Genomic DNA, 22,061 nt, shown 5'->3' with positions numbered 1-22,061 from the left:
TCAAATTTATTTAATCCATTGAATTCATCAAACACTTTGTCTAATTCATCTATTAAGCTTTTGACTTTTTAAAAAACAATTATTTAACTATAATTAATTAGAAAATTCCTTTGGGGTCAATTATTCAACTATAATTTGTAATTTTGAGATATATATATAAATTATGTATTTAATTTAACAAAAATAATTAATCTATATGATTAATTATTGAAAAGTAATTAATATACAAAAAAAAATTAAAAAGAAAACGCTAAATTGCATTTTCTTTGCATAAATTTTTATTTTGAAAGTTCGTATTAATTTTTAATCTCAATAATTTATATTATTAATAAATTATTTTAACTCTTTATTGTGGGTTAACATCCCTCTACTTAACTACTCTTATTATAATTTTTTTAAAAAAATTATAAAATTAGTTCTTAAATTCAAAATAATTTCAAAATAAATGCAAAGAAAAATTTGTTTAAAAAAATAATAATATTAAAAAAAATGGGAAAAGAGAAAAGGGATCAATAAAAGCTGCCCCTCCCAACTTGCACACCAACTTGCAGAAGTATGCAACTTGCAGCCAATAATAAATAAATAAATAAATAAAATAAGAAATATATTAATTTTGAGGTTTTTTAAAATATATTTTTATCACTCTAAAAAATATTATTTGGATTTATTAAAAGAATAAGCTCTCACCTTTTTAATTCTTACACATTTAACGTAATTTTGTTGCCATTAATTTAAATTTAATTAATTTTTAAATGGTTGAATTCAATTAATTTATAAAAAATAGATAGCTACACATATTTTAAAACCGAGATTGCTCGCAACATAATTTGGTCAAAAATGTCTTCAAGTTCGTAGGTTTAAGGGACAAAGACCTGTCCTCTTGCAAGATTCTTATGGTGTCATTTGATGGATAAATGTTCTCGTTCATATAAGATTATATCATATATTGTCCGTTTTAGTTCATTACGTATCACTGTCAGCTTCATAATTTTAAACATATTTTTATATCGACATCATTAAAGTTTTAGTGGGATGATTTTTACGAAAATATCTCGATCCCCTCCAATTTCTCGAACCCTACTGACCTAAAACTCCTCCCCACATCTTTTGTGGATGAACTCTCGAAGAAACTTGTTTTCCAAGCTACACTCCACGCTACCCCAAATATTCTCATTCTCTCCTCCCTATAAATTTTAGGAATATACCTTTTTGCCCGATTTGAATCATAAAATGGGTTGCATCATTTGCTATTTCGAAGGTTGATAATTGGAGATACGTACTAAACTATAATGCATATATTTAAAATTAGTGTCAAATAAAACAATCTCACAAATTCTAAAGGCTCACGGTGGCGCCGCTCGGCTCCGGCGGGACAAGTTCTCGGCGACCTGAGTCAGTGACTGAAGGTTGCAACGGACGATGGTGTCGACGAACACACACGTGTCCTCCTTGGTGTTTCCTGGCGGAATATCGACAACGTACGATTCCACCACGAGGGTGCCGTCGATGGCAGAGTGGAGGGATGTAACGGACCGGTAGTTAGCGAGCCGGTGTTCGCCTCCGACGACACTGAAGCTAATAATATGGCGTTCGTCGTCGAGAATCTCGAGTCGTTCGGTGCTATTGGCAGCTGGAAGGCCGGAAACGACGTGAACTTCACGGAGACTACCTACGTTGCCATCTCCGACGATGACGTCACAACTCTTGACGAAGTGTTTGTAGGCTTGTGGGTTGTCGAAGCGGCGGAGGACAGACCACACGGTGGAGACCGGAGCGTCGATCTCTACAACGATGGCGGAGCAGCACTGGTTCGAATCCGTAGCGTGGTTGTGGAAACGCGCTACCGCGTCGGGGACCGTGGTAGCGCGTGATGGAATCGGATGTTTGAAAACCCCCTGCACGGCGGCGGGGTGGGTTATGCGGTGGGAATGGGAGGAGGTTTTAGGGGGATTGAGAGGCATTTTCCGGCAGACGATGAGTGGGTTTTTTTTCCCCTCCGGTGGCGGATTTATTTAGAGACGAGATAGAAGGCGGCGGCGGCGGCGATGGCAGCGTTTCACTTTTTTGCAATTTGGATTTTCGGTGAAGAAAACCGGAAGGAGTTTATGCGAAGTTCATGTGAGGGCAGGAGGCCAACTTGGATGTACGAAATGACCAAAATACCCTTGCTTTCTTTGTTTGAATTTTCTTTGTCGTTTACGAGAATTATATTGTAATATAATTTTCAATCATGACCAACTTTATTTATTTATTTATATAACAATATATATATTAAATTATAAGTTTAGTCACTTTTTAAATTTAAATTTAAATAAATCTTCAGAAGAATTTAAGAACGTCACATTTATTTTAATATTTTTATATTTTTAAAATTTTGCGTCATATTTTTAATAAATATACCTTATAATTATTAGAAATAAAATAAAAAAACTAATGGCATATTTTACATTTTTAAATTAAAAATATCAAATATACACTAAAAGTATTATTCCAATTTTGTTTCGTTCTTAAAAGTTAAAAAGTATATTAAAAAAAATATTCCGAAGCTATTTATTATTTACTACAAATAGTTCTTTCCATAAATGTATATTGTTATATATGTGAATATATTTTGAGTTCGATCGAACATTTGACATTTTAAATTAATATAATTATTTCAACAAATTAGAAATAATAGTTTTATAAAATGAAAATTATGTCACATTGTTAATTATTTTTTAAATGGATAATATGACAATATAGAGGTGCCTAGAAAATAATATATAGTTGGAAATAAAATATTGTTTGTTTGGTTTTTTTTATTTATAGGATTATATAATTGTGATTATTATTTAAAAAATAACATAAGAAGAAAGATAAATCCAATTATGACGTCAATAAATATTTTTTACTAATAATAGTATGGATAAAAGAAAGGGCAAAATAGTAATTTATGGGTGCACTAAAGGCTTGACAACTGGTAATCAGACGGTCAATTAGACAATCAAGTTGCTGAATAAAGCGCAAGCCCAAGGATAAGATCAACAAATTTGTAATTATTATTTTCAATCTTATTTATAATGTCATAATTAAAATATTTATGGCGGAAGAAATTATAATAATCTAAAAAAAAAAAAAAGTTATATATTGAATTTTCTATTTTTCTAAAAAATTAAATTAAATTTAAATTAAATATTTTTTAACCTAATTTAATTTTTATGATTGTGTCACGTAGTCCAAATCGTTCGAATTATCGAATAATATGAACATCCCTAAGATATATAATAAAACAATTTGTAAGAAAATAAAATTTAGGTATAATGTCCACGTGTTTGAATTAAAAATTTTAATATTTTTAATTTAAGAAAATAAAATATAATATATATCTATATCTTACCATGAGTATATTTATAAACATTTTAACTTCACATTAATACCCTTCAATTTTTAGATTTTTTTTTTTTTTTTATGGATATAATTTTGAAAACGTATTAAAAGTTATTAATTCAAGCTTTTAAAGTTGAAGGGCATTTTTGAAACACTTTTAAAATTTTAAGATATTGAATGGGTTGATAATAATTTTGATGGGGTTTGATTCTTATTGTCCTTCAAATAGATATTAAATTTAAAATCATGTGGTCCAAATTTTCTAAAGACGAAAATTGAAAGAAAATATTTAAAAATATGAAAATTTCGAAACAATAAATAATAATTTTTGAAGTTAGGAACCTAGGTTGAATCTTTGGAAGTCACCAATGGGCAATGACCCTTTTTGTGGTGGAAAGGACAATGAGAAATTCTAGACGATATGACGATTTTAAACTTAGGACATTACACATTATTAAAAAAATTTAATTAAATTGCATTGATTTTAGATCTTCTATAAATTTATGCATATGGTTCAGTACGACGATTGGACTACATACAAAGCACGAGCACGAGGAGAAAATATATGAATTATTATTTTTTACTAATTTATTTAAAAAATTCAACCGTTAAATTATATTATTTTGGGCTCTTTACTTTCAAAACGTTCATTTTGGTCATTATGTTGATCTCATAGACTTTGTATTAAAAAAAATTATATCTAAAAAAGACTAATAAAAAATACTATTAAACTCTAAAAAGTTTTATTAATACTCTTTAATTTTTAAAAATTTTTAAAAATATCTTTAATATTATATTTAAAAAATATACATAAAAATTTAAAAGTAATATTAACACTCGTTACTTTTATAAAAAAATAAATTAAAAAAATTATTATGTTTTTTAATTTTACATTTAAAATTTTTAAAGAAGTTTTAAGGCTATTAATGAATTTTTGAAAATTTCCGTCTATTTTTAAAATTCTCACCAAAATTGAGTGATATTTTAAAAATAAAATGTTACTCAGAAATGAATGATAAATGTATTTTTGAATATTATTTTAATTGAAGGATTTTTTTAAATTTTTTTTAAAGCGTATTTTAAAATAAAATACAAAATTAAAATGTATTTTTATTGTTTTAGCGTTAAATAAACAAAACAACGTCATGATCCTAGCATATTCAACGATCGGGCTTGCCATTTTGAGGGCCCGATGGTGCATGGACGACACGTCGTAATTCATTCGAAACTGGTTTCTATAGCGTCCAGATCCAATTAAATTGGAAGATATGTAGTTGGTCAAAATAAAAAAAAATAAAAAAATAAAAATAGAAAAAGAAAAGTAAATTAGATAAAAACACTAAAATAATCAAAATCTGAGAGTTGCAATTAAATTTCAATTTTTAGAAAAGTCGCACGGAAGAACGCGTGGAGAGGGGGACGAGACAACTTCATCGCTCTCTCTCTCATCGCCATTTCTTCGAAATTGATCAATCTGGCCTGTAGCTTCTTCGTTTTGGATCGATTTCTGCTGGTTTTTTCGTTCAATTGAAGCTCGGTTCGACGGTCGGAATGGATCAGGTTATGAACAAAGTAGGCTCTTATTGGTTCAACCAGAAGGCCAACAAGGAGATCGGCTCCATCGGCGATGATATTAATGTATTTCTACTTATCTCTCCTTTTTCTTTTCCTTTATTAATTGCTGTATGATTTCGTATGCGCTTTCCTTTGTTGTTTTTATTCGTTCTTTCGTTTTTTTTATATCGTGATTGAGGCTCTTATGATGTCGGATACGTAGAATCGTCCAGCGTCTGATATTCATTTCTTTCCTTAATTAACACCTAGAGCCTTAATTTTACAATTATTTGTAGTGGCAATTTTGATTCTGGTTTGGATTCTCGAGGAGAATTTTGGTTCATTGACCTAGGGTTGAGAAATTGAATTCGATAAGTTTCACACTTTTTTCCGGAATTATCGTATGAATTAGTCTCGTTAGTCAGATTTCCATCTTAGCTGGCGGAGCGAGCGCTCCAATTTTCACAGTTCTGTTCGGAAATTTGTTACCATTTATTAGATGGATAATTGTGTCTTACAAGTGGTTATTTGGAAAACGTGCAAGTTATGATGGTGGTCTCGTTTTCAGATAGGAAGCAGCATAAGCCTTCCGCTTCTTTTGGACATAATATTATATGGCTTGCAATTCCTATGCTTGAATCTCCTGGGAAAACATAGTTTTGCAATGTGATTTCAAATTCCAAATGATAGTGTTCTTAGCCTTTTGTTGAAGAGGTATTCGGTTTAATGAGAACTTTTTGGTGTGTCGTTCTGCCACGATTCTAGAACGATTGAGTTCCATATCGTATTATGTACTGGTTGGTTATTTTAATATTATGGGCTCAATGCCAGTTCCTTCGTCCAAGAAAAGGAGTTTCCTCTAGCTTTATTTTTTTTAAAAATTTATTCAGGTTGAATTGTTTATTTTGTGCGCGTACTACAGCAATTTATACTTTGCTCCCTTCCTTTGCACCCAATACTTTTTGCTTCATTATTTATTAATTCTTAATAAGCTTTATGTATCTTCCTTCACTCTTGCTATTCTATTATCAGTCATTGTCGACGAGTATTCAAGGAGGAACTAGCTGGTTGGTAAATAAAATAAAAGGTTAGTTTTTCTTTTTTGATTTATAGGTTCTGTTTATATTGTTAGTAATATTATCCCACGATGATAATGTTAATTCTCTCTCTCTCTCTCTCTGTTTTTCTTTATAAGTATGTAATTCTCTGAATATTGGATGATTTTTCCTTCAAGATATATTGGGACCTAATATGATCTTTGGAGATTGCAATGTTTATTTTCTAAAGTTGTGTGTAAATTTACGAGCTATATAATTTTGTATGCGGTTGCTATAACGATGGTAGAATAGTTGTCATGGTCCTCACTTGCTCAGGACTATACATTATCAGTATGCTTAATGGAGCTATAAATTGAAAGTGTTTATTAGTAGGTTACTTTGATCTATCTTTTCTGGTCTTCCTAGGAAAAATGCAAACGCCTTTGCCAGACCTGCTGAAGGAATATGACTTGGCAATGGGAATTTTTCCTCGCGATGCAACCAACTATGAGTTCAACGAGGAGACAGGAAAGCTGACTGTCTTTATACCAGAAATCTGTGAAGTTGGGTATAAAGACTCATCAGTCTTGCGTTTTTCCACCACTGTGACTGGATATCTGGAGAAAGGAAAGCTAGCTGACATAGAGGGAATGAAAACGAAGGTGATAATATGGGTAAAAGTGTCTTGTATTACTTCTGACGGACCGAAGCTCAACTTCACTGCTGGATTGAAGAAAACCAGGAAAAGAGAGGCGTACGAGGTCCTTAGAGATGGTGTAAGTGTTGATAAGTTTTAAAATGTGGGAGTTTTCGGTTGGGTCTTTATATACATTTATGTTAGATGGATTCTTGTTCTTGAATGTGTTACTGTAAGGCCGAGAATTTTTCTCAACCGAATGTTACGATTACGTGCTGTTTTCGTCTGTCTAAAAGTAGTACACAGAACCCTTTCTAGTCGAATGATATATAAGACGACTTAACCGATCTGCCTTTTATGCCCAACTTAATTGTACCTCTCAAAATGAGAGTGGCATCGACATCGGACATAACAGTTTTTCCATGCATATAAAGAGCCTGAACGGTAAGCAAATATTTCTCATTTCTCTCAACCCTTAAACTCATATCTGTAAATTTATTTTATTGGATGGCATCACTGATATTGGAATACAATATTATTGTAAGTGGTGACCTCTTTGTTTACTCCTGTTGTGAAAGTCTTTCCAGTGAGTAAACAAATGGGCGCAGCTTCTTCTAATTGTTGCTATGGTGGAGCTGTTGAAAGAAGGTTTTTGAAGCCTCGTAGGTGGACCAGCAAATCGCAGCAGCGGGCGCATGGAAAAGCACCCGTGGAATCCATCCCTTCATCAGCCCATTGTAGCCGTCCTGCTTCACGACACGCCCAAGTACGTACCCAATTGAACTGCTTGAAAACCTGTCACACCCACATACTCCCTGTTTGTTCAATAAAATCACAGAATTTATAGTTAGAGCTTTCTGTAGTTTAGAAAGGAGATCATTGCTCTGATAAAGAGCGAATTAGTGGTTTATAAATGTCATTTGCTCTTGATTAAGTCTTGATATTCAAGATTTAAATGAAATGTTAGAACTAAGAAGCTTTGGCATAGTGAAAGAAAGAGAGTCCTCTCGAGTTGAACAAGGAAGAGTGATTTACCTGGCATTGCAGCCGAGTTTTCACAACGTCTAATGGCGTTGTAAGAGCAGCAGCAAGAGACCCAGCTGCTGCTCCGGCTGTAGCATGAACAATCAGCCTCTCGTCGTTGTCACTTCCCGGTGAGATCTCCTTCAATCCCCTTTTTGCCGCTTCATAAGTGGCAAAATGGACAGCCGTGTACGGTGCATTCATCAGCACCGTGGTCCGATAAGATGCATAGAGCGCCCCAATTCCTTCCTCAACCAAAATTCTCCTCACGCAGTCTCCCACTCCTTTATAAGGACTGCTCTTCAACTGCAGCCTCTGTTTCACCACATCCATCGGCGTTATCACAGCGTCGCTCGCCACCGTTGCACACACCCCAGAAATGGCGTGTGCTAATGAGTTGTTAAGATTTCCAACTGAAAACCCCTCTTTGCAGAATTCATATACTGAGAAGTAGACGGCATGTGCAGGTCCTGCACCGAGACCCATTGCCCCAATTCCACTGTACAGCCCGGCCGGACCTTCCATCTTTAGAATCAAGCCGAGTGCTTGTCGGACTGTTGAAGATCCGCCGATGGCTTGTATGCGTGTCTTGAGAGTGTCCACTGGAAACATGGTCATGTGTTCGACAGACCCTGCAATTGACCCGGCGATCATGAACTGCCAGAAGTAGAGGCCGTCGTGGGTCGGTGGCGAAACGGAAATTTCGGGGTGGAAATCGACCATGGTGTGAAAGTTGCAGAGATTGAAATTGAGGTTAAGAGATGTTGGAATCAGAGGCTGCAATTTAACAAAAGGATTCGAGAGTGGAATTCTATCTCAATGGAATGAGATTGTCGCCTTGCACCATAGCTTTTGAGAGGTGATATGCTTGTCTCTTCTTTCTGCATATTTTTTTTTTAATTACAGAGTATCATTTAGAGGAGCTATCATAGAATTTTCTTTTAACTCCTTTTTCGAGTTCCATAAAATATCTACTAAGATACGGATCTCATCCATGTCGATTCATCTTCTTTCATCCATTTTGTTTGCGAATAATTCTGGGGTTTATGTCAGAAAAAGATAATGAGACATGGTCTTAGGTTCGATCTTGGTGCTAAACTGAGTCTTAGTTGTAACAGCTCAAGCCCACCGCTAGTAGATATTGTCCTCGACTTCCCCTCAAAGGGTTTTGAAACACGTCTGCTAGGGAGAGATTTTCACACCTTGATAAAGAATATTTCGTCCGACTCTCTAATTAATGTGGGATCTTACAATCCACCCCCTCTGTACCCAGCGTCCTCGCTGGCGTTCGTTCCCCTCTCCAACTGATGTGGGATCTCACAATCCACCCCTTTTGTAACAGATGTTGTCCTCTTTGGGTTTTACTTTTCAAGCTTTCTCTCATAAAACACGTTTGCGAGTAAGAGATTTTCACACCCTTGTGAAGAATGTGTTGTTTCCCTTCCCAACCAAATGTAGAATCTCACATTAGTTTTATCCTTTATCTAGAAAGAATAAAAAGACTTTAGTCATTTTGATCATATTGGGTCCATTTTTGGAGATTCTTTCTGGTAACCCAGTATTAGATTTTTGTTTCACATGGACATGAACGGTAGGTTTTATCTTCATTATCTTGTTCTTTAATTCAGCGTTTTGCAACTTCAAGATCCAAAAGCTTACTTTTTCTGTCTGCTTCTGCAGCATCCACACCTTTCCCTGATATAACAACCAAGACTCAAATCACTAACACTAAAATTTAGACATTTTTTCTTTCCAGGAAAGTTCTTAAGTTCAGAAGATTCTCGAGAACCGATAGGACACGAAACTTCACAGCGAGTCGAGTCAAATTGAAGCAGCATCTTTTAGTAATTTGGATTCCTTACTTAACTGTTATGGAAGGTTCTCTCTTTCCCTCCCAATGACAGTTTTGATTTCTCTCCTCTTACAGACTATGGTTCTTTCTTTCACATTGATGAGAGTTATGACATGGAGGACCGGAAAGATCGAGGAAAAACAAGAGACTTTTTCTCGAAACATGGACCAATGCCCTAATTTCTAAAGAAAAATAGCTAGGACAGGAAGGATCAAGGGGCCATTCCCTTGTAAGCGACTTAGTAAAAGTAATTTTTATTATTTGGCGAAATGGATTCTGGAATTTATCGGAGAAGATTGAAATAGAAGTCAATTTGACGATATCATTAGTCTTGGATGAATCTTCTTGAAAGGAAAGGGGTCGATCCAGAGAGATTTGGTAATTCTAGATGTTCTTCATTCACAGGGGAATCAACTCTACCCCTCCATTTCGGTGCCCCGCCTGACCTCTATCTTTTTCTGAATATTCAGAGACGAGCTCTTTCTTCTTTCAAATTCCTGTCCAAATTCCCTTGTGATCATGAGCTGGGACTCTACGTCTTGAAAGATCATCTTGGTGGGGTTGGCTATCGACCAGCTAAGAGCAACTCCAATCTTCGATAATCTTGTTCTTTTTTTTCACACCAGTTGACTTTTAACGGCAAATGGGTTATTGAGGAATTTCTCTCATTGATACGACAAACTTTTTTCACTCTGATTTATGCAATTTTTTTTGTTGATTAATTAAAGTTTCTTCAAATGGGTTTTTCCAAAAGTCGTTCTTTATTGTCATATCTTATCTCCTTAGCGTTCTTATTCATCATATTCTTATTTGCATAAGGTGAATTTCGGTAGAGATATGAACTTATAACCTTTTAATAATCAAAATAGTGAAGTTACAATAGATGCATGCAATCATATATCAATCATTAAACTTTGATGCATGATATAATAATAAGTTGAATAGCTAATAGCTCCCTCCCTAAATTAAGCTTTTGGCATTACATTCTTGTCCACTGTAATATCTGCAAATGAAATCAACAAGAAACAGACTAAATCCCACACCACTTCTCATCTTCATCTTCAACTGATAGGAAACCCCAAACAAGAACCAGACTTGATTGAAAAACTTCCACATCCCAAAACTCATCCCTTCTCGTATTATTATTATATATATGAACATTCTGTGTTTTCATGAACATGAACATTGTTGCAGAGAACAGAATGGTGCCTCATCTGAAGCTGCTACTCATGGACAGCGAGGAGGACAGGAATGGATCATATCCCACATCACTTGGATATCTCTGTACTCTCCACATGACTCTATGTCCTTGTACAGGCTCCCTAGTCCCTTCCCATTGCCTGCCATTTTCACCCATTTCTTAAAACCACTTAGAGAAACAGAGAGAAACAGAGAGAAACAGAGAGATTACCTTTAGGCTGAACGAGATGCCGTGAGTTCACCCTAAGAAGAAACACCTTAGTGGGTAAGAGGAATGAGCGTTTCAAACAATCCCATAATCTCCATCCCTTCATCTTCTTCTTCTTTTTCTTCTTCTTCTTCTTCTTCTTCTCTCTCTCTCTTTCTCTCTCTAGGATCAAAACCAGAGTTCATAAACAAAGAACACACAGACGGACGTTTTGAGTGAAATCATTGAATCTATAATGGTTGAATTCAATTTGGTAGAAACCCACGAAGGATTAGACACAAAAAACCATGGAGATGACGACCAAATACAGTGAAAGTGGTTAAAAATGGCACCAAATTAAGATGGAAAGATGAGGAACATTTTGGGTATTGAGGATCGAATGAAAACATTAAGATTAAATAGGAGTAAAGAGTTTGGATTTTGCTTTCCCCATCTATCCTTTCCACCTAGATTCTCTTCCAACAATATAGACAATTTGGGCTAATAAACTGTTGGTTGTCTTTTCTATCGTTTTTTCTATCTACGTCCATATATGTTCTTTTCATGTTTTTAATACTTGGGTTCTTTTGTATCTATAAGGAACGTATTTTAGATCATTTTCCTTCCCTTCACATGTTTGTCGTTTAACCTCAAAGTTAGTTTTAGAAGGTTGGAACTTAGTTCAGTTCGTGTTCGTTTTATTGACAAATAAGAATGTATTATTTTAGTGAATGATATAGAAGAGAGGATTAAAATGCAACAGTTGGGAAGATAGGAAGGAATGTTGTTGTTGCCGTCTGATCGTAAGGTAAGATTAATGTTAATCGTCTTATGTTCGTGTTTTGTTTAGTGGTGGTCGTAGGAATTCATCATGTGCTGCCCTAACTGCCATTGTTTTGACATCTTACCAAATTGAGAGCCCTTGGTTTTATCCATATTTTTGTGATGGGACTTGGATCAAATGGAATTTGTGGATTGGAATATGAATTTTGAGATTTAGTGAACTCAAAGTCAACTTCAATCCCATGGAATGGCAATGGGAACCCCACTTTGAGGATTTTGAGATAACTTCGGGCTTATGTCGCATGTTTAGCTTAAGTTATACTTTAATATTATGAATCGATGAATTGAATGATTGAAAAATGTAATGACTTGATTTTTAATACTACGAATTACAAGTCACCACATACACTCAAAGGTAAAAAAGGGTGGTGAATTTTTCTTTTTTAAGACGGGAGACTTCAATACTGACATAAAAGGTAATATTCGCTGAGTCAAATCAAAATGGTTTACTAAAGATACATAAGTTTCGAGAAGTTGCAGTGAAAATAATAATAAAATGACAAGAAAGAAGATGACTCGATCTAAAGGCATCCCCTGTAATTGCACGACTCCACACTGTCATCAATAGTGGTCTACACTCCATCTGAAAGAATAACATGGGATGAGTATAAAATACTTAGTATGTAACCTACTTGTAGGCTCTTGTCAAACTTAATCATATGCATAGAAACTTAAGTTGTGTTTATAACTATTTTTAACTGATCGCTCAAACTATATGAATGGATGAAGTTTCTTTTTACATTTTGATGAACAAAGTGGTCTTTGTTCCCGTCACCATTTATCTCGAGAATTTTTTTCTTCCCACTCCCTCCGTTCTCGGCCTAATAAGAATGAGTCCCTTCAAGATTTCGTCCCTGCAAGAAGAATGGACATTTCTACTATTAGTAAAGTATAAGTGGGTAAACCATATCTATCTCTTGAAAGATTTGATCACAATGAGTACTAATCAAGAGAAAAGATTGATCAATTATTTCCTTCCAAGTTCACCTTTTTTTCATAATTCAATGCATTGAAAGCTAGCTTGGTTTCTACCATCGAGCAAGGAAACCCCACATCCTTCGCCACGATTAGACCTTTTTATTAGACTTTCTTTCCATCACATCCGCATCGATAAGAGTTGATGACTCAAACAACATGAATAGAATTCCAACCTAATTTTCTGTTTTCGCATGAGTTCGATTGAGTTGTTAGGTCAAAGAATCCTACTTGTCTGTCATACATCACAATACATTATTAATATTAGTTACAAACTTAAATATTCTTAATAATTTTAAAAACAAGATCGATTAGCATTTCTATTTTCGAGTTAGTTAGTTGAATTGATCTAATAGAAAAATTCTATGAATGGAAACAAATTTTCAATTTCCTAAAAATTTATTTCAACCTTTATGATTTAGAATAGATAATTTAGATTGGTCGAGTTTTTAAATCATATGAATGGCCCTGCACAAGACATCGAGATGTCCCTTTATTTATTATGTACTCTGTTTTAAAAAAGAAGAGTACTAAGCCCAAACAATCAAAACAACTTAAATTTACATGAAACAGAGGCCTATGAACCAAAAACAACACAGAACTAAAAAGTATCATTCATGGATGATGGAGTGAATCAGAATTGCAGCTTCATCTGTTGTGGTCACTGCATCACCTGTTTAGTTCATGACAATTTCAAATTTTCATTACTATATGGAATTCAATGAATTCAAATTTTCTGTTCTATGAAAATACCCACCTTGAAGTGAAGCAGGCAAGTGGGAGACAATGTTGTCTATAATACCTCCTCCGGCGCCGCCATTTCCGCCGTCGCTCTTTTCTTCAACCGACTCAGAACCGCCGCTTTTATCCCTTTCCTCTTCCCCACCATCTTCATTTCCCTCTGCAGACGCCATGTTTGCAATAAAATTCTTCAGAAACCCACTTTTCTTTCCTTCTTCTTCTTTCTCTGTCTTTTCTTCACTTGCCTCTGCAGAGACCATGCTGGAGATGAAATTCTTCAGAAACCTACTTTCTTTTTCTTCATCTTCTTCTTTCTTTTCTTCACCTCCCTCGGCAGACACCATGTTAGAAATGAAATTCCTCAGAAACCCACTTGACTTCTCCTTTTCTTCTTCTTCTTCTTCTTCTTCACCTCCTCGTTGTTGAATGGGTTTCTGAGGATGTTCCTCTGCAGCTCCACCTTCCATGGTTTCCAGATTTCCAGTTTCAGTTAAGGTTTCGATTAGATATCTATCGATGAAATCATCGAACATTCTTCTCTTGTCTGCATAAGCAGAAACTTGCAGAGGAATGGACGAGCGTCATTCCAAGCAATGATTAGAAAAAAAAGAGGCTTTTTTCAGGTTACACGTATGTTGTTGGAAACTTTGTTTTTGTCGAATGAAAAATCAACACGTGGAATATTTAAAAATATTTAAATGGAAGGTCGGTTGGAGATTTTCGATGCCTAAAAAAAATTAAAAATGATTTATTTGATACAAAAATTAAAAATTTAAGTACGTTTCCAAGACCATTTACCTCAACCTGCCTCACCGGTTTGTTCCACGGGTCATCATCAATAATCAAGCTCTTGAGGTCGATCAGCTGCAATTCGAGCTAGTTTGTTCGTTGTTCTTTGCCTTGTGATTCCCTGAAATGAAGCTGCTTTGTTTAGTCTGAATCAGAACTACCAAGACTTCATGGCCTACATATGCGAAGCCTGCAAAGGAAGTACTGCACCAGAAGCTTGCAGGCCTACAATGGCTTGGCAATACCTGGAAAATAGCAATGCTGGCAGTCAAGACTGATTTAGAACTCCAACAAGAAACTCAACATTTTAAACGCTGGCAAGGAAGGATCTTAAGATCAAACTGCCATTAAATTAGATACTAGAGACATGGAGGAGTTTCTAATTTGTAATAACAGTACTAGAAGATAATGATAGGATGATGCTAACATTAGTTCATGAGCTGATTGTAATGTTGCCTTCGCTCAGACAGTATAAAAGTTGGGAACTTCTTATCAGCTATTAATGCTATAAAACATAAAACAGATCAAGGGAAAGAATAGAACCTGATAGGAGTAAGTTAGAAACCACTAATCTCCACAATGATAGATATGATATTGTCCACTTTGAGCATAAACTCTCAAACCAATGGAAATGTATTCTTTACTTATAAACTCATCATCATCCCCTTAATTAACAAATGTGGAACTCTCTTTCAACAATCTTTTCCTCGAACAAAGTACATCATATAGTCTCCTTTGAGGTCTATGGAGCCCACGAATAGCCTCCCCTTAGTAGAAGCTCGACTCCTCTAGAGCCCTCGAACAAAGTACACAATTTGTTCAACACTTGAGTCACTTTTGACTACACTTTCAAGACTCACAACTTCTTTGTTCGAAACTTGAGAATTCTACATGACTAAGTTAAGGGTATGGCTCTTATACCGTGTTAGAAACCACGAACCCTTCACAATGGTATGATATTATCCACTTGCTTATGGAGATTGAATCTGATATTATGATTGGCAGGTGATGTCTAGATCTTGTACTTAATGCTTTCTGGAGGCCATGGTTTCTGGTGTTCCTGTCCAAATTCTATTCTGAACAATGCTCATATATTTGCTGATTGTTATACAAATGAGTATTACAATCATACTATATTGCTTCGGAACCACAACACAAAACTCCATATAACAACATCCTAGGATCGTCATATTTTCATTGTACGACCCATAGTGATATTACAATCATTTTCAGTGACTAATATGAGCAGACTATAATAGATCTTATAATTTAAACTGCCATACAGATGAGTGGAGTGGAGACAGAGTCAGTTGCTTCCTTGAGAATCAAATATCCATGATAATGCATTTACAATTTGCAAGACTAGGCGCCTAACATAGACGGGCATTCATTTCTTCAATAATCATCAAGGACTAAGGAGATGTGATTTACAATATGTTATCACAAACGACAGTACTTTAGAGATTAGTCCTTTAAACATACATATACAACAAAATAAACATTCGATTTTAATACCATGAGATAAAGAAAGAAGAAGGAACAAGCTATAGTGAGCTGCTAATTCACAATGTTATGGATGTCTGGTACTATGGGGAATTAATCATATTCCAAATGCCATTGCATATATCAAAAGAAGATATATTAGTCGGGTCGAATTCAAACTCTTGCACAACCCGTTTATTTCTGTCCACAATATCTGTAGTTGATCAACGTTAAGGTAAAGAAATCGCAATAAGGAAACAGAAAAGAGTACAAATTCAGATGAAGGATACGGCCAGAAATTTTAGACTGATCGTCCATGTTTGGTATTATATCAGTGACCGAAGCATACATTGAAAGCTTCCTCCTGCAAGAAAAAAATAAAATTTGAATCAATTCAAAACACGAGAATTGTCAGGTTAATGTTATCAAAAGATTAATGAGAATTGAGTTGTAAGAGATCTTTGATGGCCACCTAGTTTATAAGTTCATGGTTAAAACGAATACGATAATTGCAACTACTACAAATTCAATTCTGGAATGAACTACAGTTCCAAATGTGAAGGACAGTGAATCCAGCACACCCGTTGGGAGATCCCACATCGGTATCGGTTGGGGAGGAGCATGAAACATTTCTTATAAGGGTGTGTAGAAACCTCTCCCTAGCAGATGTGTTTTAAAAACTTTGAGGAGAAGTCCAAAGAGGACAATATCTACTAGTAGTGGGCTTGGGCTGTTACACCCCTCCACAATGTTATTTTGTCTACTTTGGCGTATCCTCTCATTGGTTTCACCTAAAAAATATCGTACCAAGGAAGATAATTCTCCTCGCTTATATTCCATAAATATATCCCTTTCCTCTTTAATGTGGTAACATATTAGTCCATTCCACCTCATTTTAAATAATGACTTTGACAACTATTTGTACTTGGTAGTGTTGTTTACTAATCATTGTTACCTCTGTTTCTTCTCTCATTCATCTCTTGGCAAATTTCAAATACCTTACAGAAAAACTCTCCATTTTCAACACAGGACAAAGATTCCATAGCTTTAAGATCTGAAGAGGTTGGCATTATCGACATCATGAATCAAATATTAGACTATAAAACGTTCATTACTTCAAAAAATTAAGCAGCCATCTTCATAGGAGTGCCTACCTTGTTAACTTTTCTAACCATAAGCTATCAATAGGAAGAACAAAGGTGCCAATAACCTATAATTTATGTGCATAAAAGGTAAACCTTCTCAACTTCCAAGTTCCAACTAAAAATACATTAAAAAAGATGTGTTTGTCAGATAATACTTGATACTGCACAATGCTGAAATAGATACAAAATTCACAGGATTAGTTAATTGCTACCAAATGAAGTCACAATTACAGATGACAAAGCAACTTCAAAACAGAAAAGAAACTCACTGCGTCCTAAGTTCTTGTTGCTCAAGTTTCTTCATTGCCTGCTTCCTTTCTTGAACAGAAATCCTTTGGCGGTCTAGATCATTAATCTCACTGGTGATAATTGTGTTGACGAAAAGCGGGTGCATCATACATACATGTGACAGGAAAATACATTAGGAACAAACAATCATATGAATAGCTTAACAATAAAAGTTAATTTTACACTTATCTAATTTCCTCCATTAGCAAATTCCCTTTGCCAAGTTCCTCTCCGAGCTCCTTTTCGAGAATATCGATTTCATCATCTGCAACAGTGCTCGCTTTCGCCTCCTCTGTTTTCTGCCGGCATGCCTCGATTTTCTTCTCATAATCTGCAAAAGACCTAGAATTTATAACCTCGAAATGATTTGAAATACAACCTTTATTTAGAGAGAGAGAGAGAGTAGACCTTGAACTGAGCTTTGAACATTACTGAAATCATCGAAGCAAGAAGATTGAAGCGTCTTGAAATGTTCAAGACATTGATTCAAGGTTTGAACATCATTTTGGTCGTTCAAGAGCGCTACCAGATCGTCGCCATAAGATAAAATCTCCTCGATGTTGAACTTTCCGGCGAAATCTGCCATTCCTGTTAATTGAACAACAAATCGACAACGAGGTTCCTGGAAGTAGGGGAAATTTCAGGGGAGAGAAGAAGAGTAAAGTGACGATAGTAAATTTTGAATTCAGGAGTCAGTGGGGAAGCCTTTTTCGGGCGATCTTCATTCCTAGGGCTCCAACTCAGAAAAATCAATTTTGTTTTGGCGCCAAAAATCAATGTATTTTATTTAAATATGGCTAAATTAATAAAATCACCGATAAATTTTATATCAACTTTAAAAATACCTTTAAACTAAATAATAAAAATAAAAAAAAAAATCTTTATTAAAAAAAGTTTTTAAGAAAATTCTTGTGCATTCATTCATTATAAATTATTTCCAAACATTTTAATTTTACTTTTCAAAGTGCATGAACATTTTTTTAAACACTATAACCGGAAAAGTATTTTAAAATAAATAAAATTAAATAGACTATATATATATTTTTTATTTTTTAGTTATGAGAGAGAGCTAATATCGATTTATAATATGAAAAAGCAAAACGTATGTATTCTAACAATAGATTAGCAAAGCACAAATTGTCAATATGTCCGAGTGGTTAAGGAGACAGACTCGAAATCTGTTGGGCTTTGCCTGCGCAGGTTCGAATCCTGCTGTTGACGACTTTTTGGATTTTTTTTTTTTTAAATTCAAATTCAATCCAATTTTATTTATTTTTATTTATTTTGCCAACTAAATGAACTTTGTAATTTGTTGTTATTATTATCTAAGTTAAAAGCTAACTTTTCATATTAATTTAATTAATAAAAATTACTAAAAAAAACCTCAAAGTATTAGGTCTTCAAACATAAAACTGACTTTGAAAAAGATAAAGATATAATTTGCATGGGAACATTTACCATCAATCCAGTAGGAACATAATGACCGCTCGAGTTCTTGATTATAAAGATATCCTACACAATTAAATTGGCTACCACTACAATAACTGCTCGAGTTCTTGAGGTCGGAGAGGGGCACATCCGAGTGCTAGGTCAATTTTGTGCCAGTTGAAGACCAACTTTGAGATGCATATAATTGAAAGAGAGCATCACCTCATCTCATTTTCAATAGTCAATTCGAGAGGCAAATCCAATTAAGAGGTTATTGGTCTTGATACAATTCACGATACATGATTAGAATGTTGGTTTCAGCTCCCGAAAGGAAATTAATCGAACGAGAATTAGTAGTAGTATTACTTGCTAACAATCTCTCGCTACCAACTCAAAATAAAAAATTAAGAAAATATAATGTCATAAACACAAAATTTAAACATTTAATCACGCAAATACCTTATAATAAAAAACATTCAAAATATTTGAATGTGAGGCTATCATTTATTTCTATTACCATAGGTAATTTAATCGCTAAAAATCTTCTTCGATCTCTTTCATGTTACCGTGAAATATATCAATTATTACTTTCGACCTTTATAAATGGTGGATCCCTTCGTAGAATAGTTTCTAACGAAGAACATAGTTTCAAATCGTTCACACCGTAAAATTCATGTCTCATCTCAGAAACTTCCGTTCAAACTATGCATTCATTCTACAACATGAAACCGATCTAATTCTAGAGCCACTATAATTAATGATTGTTTTTATACGAAGACGAGATACCTGACATTTCACGACCGTAAATGGATTGTCGAAAAAAGCAAGATTTTTGCACAATGCACAATTTAAATTTGAAACTTTCAAATAAGACTAGATTTACCGATGAAAAACATGTGAATACTTAATTTATAAAATGTCGGGCAAAAAAACATTAAAAAAAAAAGGAAAATTTTATATATCTTCCTTTGTCAATAAAAAAAAATAGTAATGATTATATAAACTCAAAGAATAAAATAATATATCATCAGATGATGTCTCATATATTGAATAAATCGATGTATATATAATATTAGAAATTTTCTCAAGGGCCATATTTTCAAAGGACGTCTATATGGGACTATTTAGTCGAATCTACGGGTGTATATGGGTTGGGGTGGAAAAATATTTAGGATCAACTCGAAATTTTGGGTTGATGATCCGAGTAATTTGAATAAAGTTCACAACCTAACCCTCTATTTTCGGGTTGGGTTAGGTTGAGTTTTTTTTTTTTTTTAATTATTTAAAACATCATACTGATCTACTATATAAGTTACGTTAATAAATAAAATCTCACTAGTTGACTCTTCCTCGTAAACAGCTAGTTACTAGTTGCTGGATGGGACTTTACCCGGCCCTTCAACAAGCTTATCTTGTCCTTCATGATGTCTCTGTTATGCTTATGTCTCAACATGTCTTCAATGCCCACTTTGTGTGGTGGTGTGTTGGATGATGCATCGTCCTCCTCGATCGCATCATGGCATTCTTCTATGTTGGCCAGATGGACGTCTCTTGAGGGACGCCCCTTTGCTTGTCATGGCGTGAGGGTCATAACCTACTCTCTTCATACTATGTTTGTGACATTCTCCTTCACTTAACTTAGTCATCATCGTCGATGACTTACTCGAATCACAATCATATCATAATCGTCCTCCTCGATTGCATCATGGCATTCTTCTATGTTGGCCCGCATATGGCTGGATGGGCGTCTCTTGAGGGACGCCCCTTTGCTTGTCATGGCGTGAGGGTCACAACCTACTCTCTTCACACTATGGTTGTGACATTCTCCTCCACTTAACTTAGTCTTTGCTTGTCATGGCATGAGGGTCACAACCTGCTTTCTTCATACTATGGTTGTGACATTCTCCTCCACTTAACTTAGCCATCGTCCTCGATGACTTACTCGAGTTACAATCATATTGCAGATTGTGACATTGTCTTTAGCCTAACGGCCTTATCTTATCTGGCCGTTTCAAACTACCTTTCCTTCTTTTAAGGCTTACTCTCCTACATTCAACCTTCATACTTCTTTTTTCGAAAAAATAATGGAGAATTTTTTATTCCCATTTCCTTTGTAGGTTAATTAAATAATTTTAATATGTTTGAGTGATCAAGTAGACAGACTTGAAATCTATTATGCTTTATCTACCCATTGACGAAATTTTTCCAAACTTTAACGAACAAAAATGAGTACATGAATAAGAATTAGGGTTTAGTATAAAAATTTATATTAACTATAGATCAAATTAAGAATTCAAACTAAATTATATGTGTCTTTTGCTTTGCTTTACAGAAGATTTGGATCCAACCCTACGGTTGCTATCCCTCACCGGACTTCTCACTCCACACAACCGATGGTGGTGCTTTATCCGCCATGGAAACAACATGTCTAGCCCACAACCCTTCGGCGGTGAAAATGGCCTCCCTCCCACCCTCTGCGGCGAGAAAGCGTGGCGGTTCAACACCGATGAGGCTGCTAATGCCGTTGCATCCGGTAGAAACCGCTCGATCATGAAATTCGACGACCGCTTGTAACTCACATTCTTTCCTTCTTCTTCTTCTTCTTCCTTCTCTCTATATAAATTCAGCTCGTTTAGCTTCAAATCCTTCTCGGCCTTCTCGACTATGTCGATGGCCTCCGACAACGAGAACACATCCACGACATCGGACAAGACATAATCACTCTCACTCAAATTGTCGTCACTCTCACTATGTCGAGTGTTTTCTTCTGAAAATTCGAAACTTGGAATCAAATCATATAAACTAAATTTCCAATTCAAAACAATTTAAAAAAATTTCATAAACCCTACTTGTTTGAATCGGTGGTCGCCACCATCGAGGCGGAAGTGTAGGACGAGGAGTAGTAGCGGAGCTGTCGTAAACGACGTCGTGACATCTCTCGACATAGTCCTTGGGCTTGCCAGGAGCTTGCTCCCAACAGAAAGGAACTCGGTCGCTGGTTGTGGAGCCGGAGATACTCAAGCGACCGATACCAACATTGGAGGCGGCGGGACGGCGGGTGGTCAAAAGGGGAGCGTTAAAGTTGAGTTTCCGAGCAATATGGTGGTGGCCGTAGCTCCGGCGTTGGTCGTGGTCGTGGTCGTGTTCCATGAGATGGGTTGAAAAATGAATGGAAATGGGATTTGGTTGTGTTTGGAGATAAGATTAAAAGGGAAGTTAGGGAAGTTAGTTGAAAAATGAGGAGTTGAAACAGCTGGAGAATTATGGACATCTCGTGTGTTTCATTAAAGCCTAAATTTTTATTTATTTATTTATTTTTTAATTTTTTTAAAATTATTTATTTAATTTCTGGCAGATATATTTGTCACAAGACACAGTGGGATGAAGCTTTAATTAACTTATCAACTTCCATCAGATTCTCTGCTTCATTTGGAATTTACTGATATTTTTAGCTTACACGTGTCAACCATCCAGAATATTTGTGGAATAAAAAGTAATTTACTAAAAAAAATTA

The 22,061-nt window shown here is 35.1% G+C and overlaps 6 protein-coding genes, 1 long non-coding RNA gene and 1 other non-coding gene across 9 annotated transcripts; 2 read left to right on the top strand and 6 right to left on the bottom strand.

Annotated features, from left to right (window-relative positions):
• Positions 1 to 1,269: 1,269 nt before the first annotated feature.
• On the bottom strand, positions 1,270 to 2,058 carry LOC111478317 (abscisic acid receptor PYL4-like). Its single transcript, XM_023122516.1, has one exon. It carries the CDS (start codon positions 1,959 to 1,961, stop codon positions 1,344 to 1,346), a length of 618 nt encoding a protein of 205 aa, XP_022978284.1. The 5' UTR covers positions 1,962 to 2,058; the 3' UTR covers positions 1,270 to 1,343.
• A 2,651-nt stretch (positions 2,059 to 4,709) lies between these two features.
• Positions 4,710 to 6,959, top strand: LOC111478328 (uncharacterized protein At5g01610-like). The gene is made up of 3 exons (XM_023122531.1): positions 4,710 to 5,004; positions 5,953 to 6,007; positions 6,384 to 6,959. The coding sequence occupies exons 1-3, from the start codon at positions 4,918 to 4,920 to the stop codon at positions 6,752 to 6,754; spliced, it is 513 nt and encodes a 170-aa protein (XP_022978299.1). The 5' UTR covers positions 4,710 to 4,917; the 3' UTR covers positions 6,755 to 6,959.
• Positions 6,960 to 7,072: 113 nt separating this feature from the next.
• LOC111478284 (mitoferrin-like) lies at positions 7,073 to 8,447 on the bottom strand. The gene is made up of 2 exons (XM_023122474.1): positions 7,630 to 8,447; positions 7,073 to 7,409 (listed from the first exon to the last, which is right to left on the bottom strand). Exons 1-2 carry the CDS (start codon positions 8,338 to 8,340, stop codon positions 7,209 to 7,211), a joined length of 912 nt encoding a protein of 303 aa, XP_022978242.1. The 5' UTR covers positions 8,341 to 8,447; the 3' UTR covers positions 7,073 to 7,208.
• A 1,855-nt stretch (positions 8,448 to 10,302) lies between these two features.
• On the bottom strand, positions 10,303 to 10,970 carry LOC111478350. Its single transcript, XR_002717450.1, has 2 exons — positions 10,881 to 10,970; positions 10,303 to 10,809 (listed from the first exon to the last, which is right to left on the bottom strand). It is a non-coding gene; the product is annotated as an uncharacterized LOC111478350 (long non-coding RNA).
• Positions 10,971 to 13,128: 2,158 nt separating this feature from the next.
• Positions 13,129 to 14,726, bottom strand: LOC111478323 (cilia- and flagella-associated protein 251). Of its 2 annotated transcripts, XM_023122527.1 has the most exons (3): positions 14,214 to 14,726; positions 13,432 to 13,896; positions 13,129 to 13,347 (listed from the first exon to the last, which is right to left on the bottom strand). In XM_023122527.1, exons 2-3 carry the CDS (start codon positions 13,880 to 13,882, stop codon positions 13,286 to 13,288), a joined length of 513 nt encoding a protein of 170 aa, XP_022978295.1. In that variant the 5' UTR covers positions 13,883 to 13,896; positions 14,214 to 14,726; the 3' UTR covers positions 13,129 to 13,285. The 2 variants fall into 2 exon arrangements, with proteins under 2 accessions (XP_022978295.1, XP_022978294.1); XM_023122526.1 differs by lacking the exon at positions 14,214 to 14,726 and having other exon boundaries at positions 13,432 to 14,126.
• A 744-nt stretch (positions 14,727 to 15,470) lies between these two features.
• Positions 15,471 to 17,837, bottom strand: LOC111478320. Its single transcript, XM_023122522.1, has 5 exons — positions 17,528 to 17,837; positions 17,309 to 17,450; positions 17,101 to 17,202; positions 15,977 to 16,050; positions 15,471 to 15,900 (listed from the first exon to the last, which is right to left on the bottom strand). The coding sequence occupies exons 1-5, from the start codon at positions 17,703 to 17,705 to the stop codon at positions 15,791 to 15,793; spliced, it is 606 nt and encodes a 201-aa protein (XP_022978290.1). The 5' UTR covers positions 17,706 to 17,837; the 3' UTR covers positions 15,471 to 15,790.
• Positions 17,838 to 18,258: 421 nt separating this feature from the next.
• Positions 18,259 to 18,340, top strand: TRNAS-CGA. Its single transcript has one exon. It is a non-coding gene; the product is annotated as a tRNA-Ser (tRNA).
• Positions 18,341 to 20,764: 2,424 nt separating this feature from the next.
• LOC111478304 lies at positions 20,765 to 21,701 on the bottom strand. The gene is made up of 2 exons (XM_023122501.1): positions 21,397 to 21,701; positions 20,765 to 21,314 (listed from the first exon to the last, which is right to left on the bottom strand). Exons 1-2 carry the CDS (start codon positions 21,695 to 21,697, stop codon positions 20,851 to 20,853), a joined length of 765 nt encoding a protein of 254 aa, XP_022978269.1. The 5' UTR covers positions 21,698 to 21,701; the 3' UTR covers positions 20,765 to 20,850.
• Between the last annotated feature and the right edge of the window lie 360 nt (positions 21,702 to 22,061).

The sequence above is a fragment of the Cucurbita maxima genome, unplaced genomic scaffold (assembly GCF_002738345.1).
Source record: "Cucurbita maxima cultivar Rimu unplaced genomic scaffold, Cmax_1.0 Cma_Scf00004, whole genome shotgun sequence".
Lineage (NCBI taxonomy): Eukaryota > Viridiplantae > Streptophyta > Magnoliopsida > Cucurbitales > Cucurbitaceae > Cucurbita > Cucurbita maxima.
The sequence above is the reverse complement of the archived record's forward strand: the minus strand, read 5'-3'. Positions and strand labels throughout refer to the sequence as shown.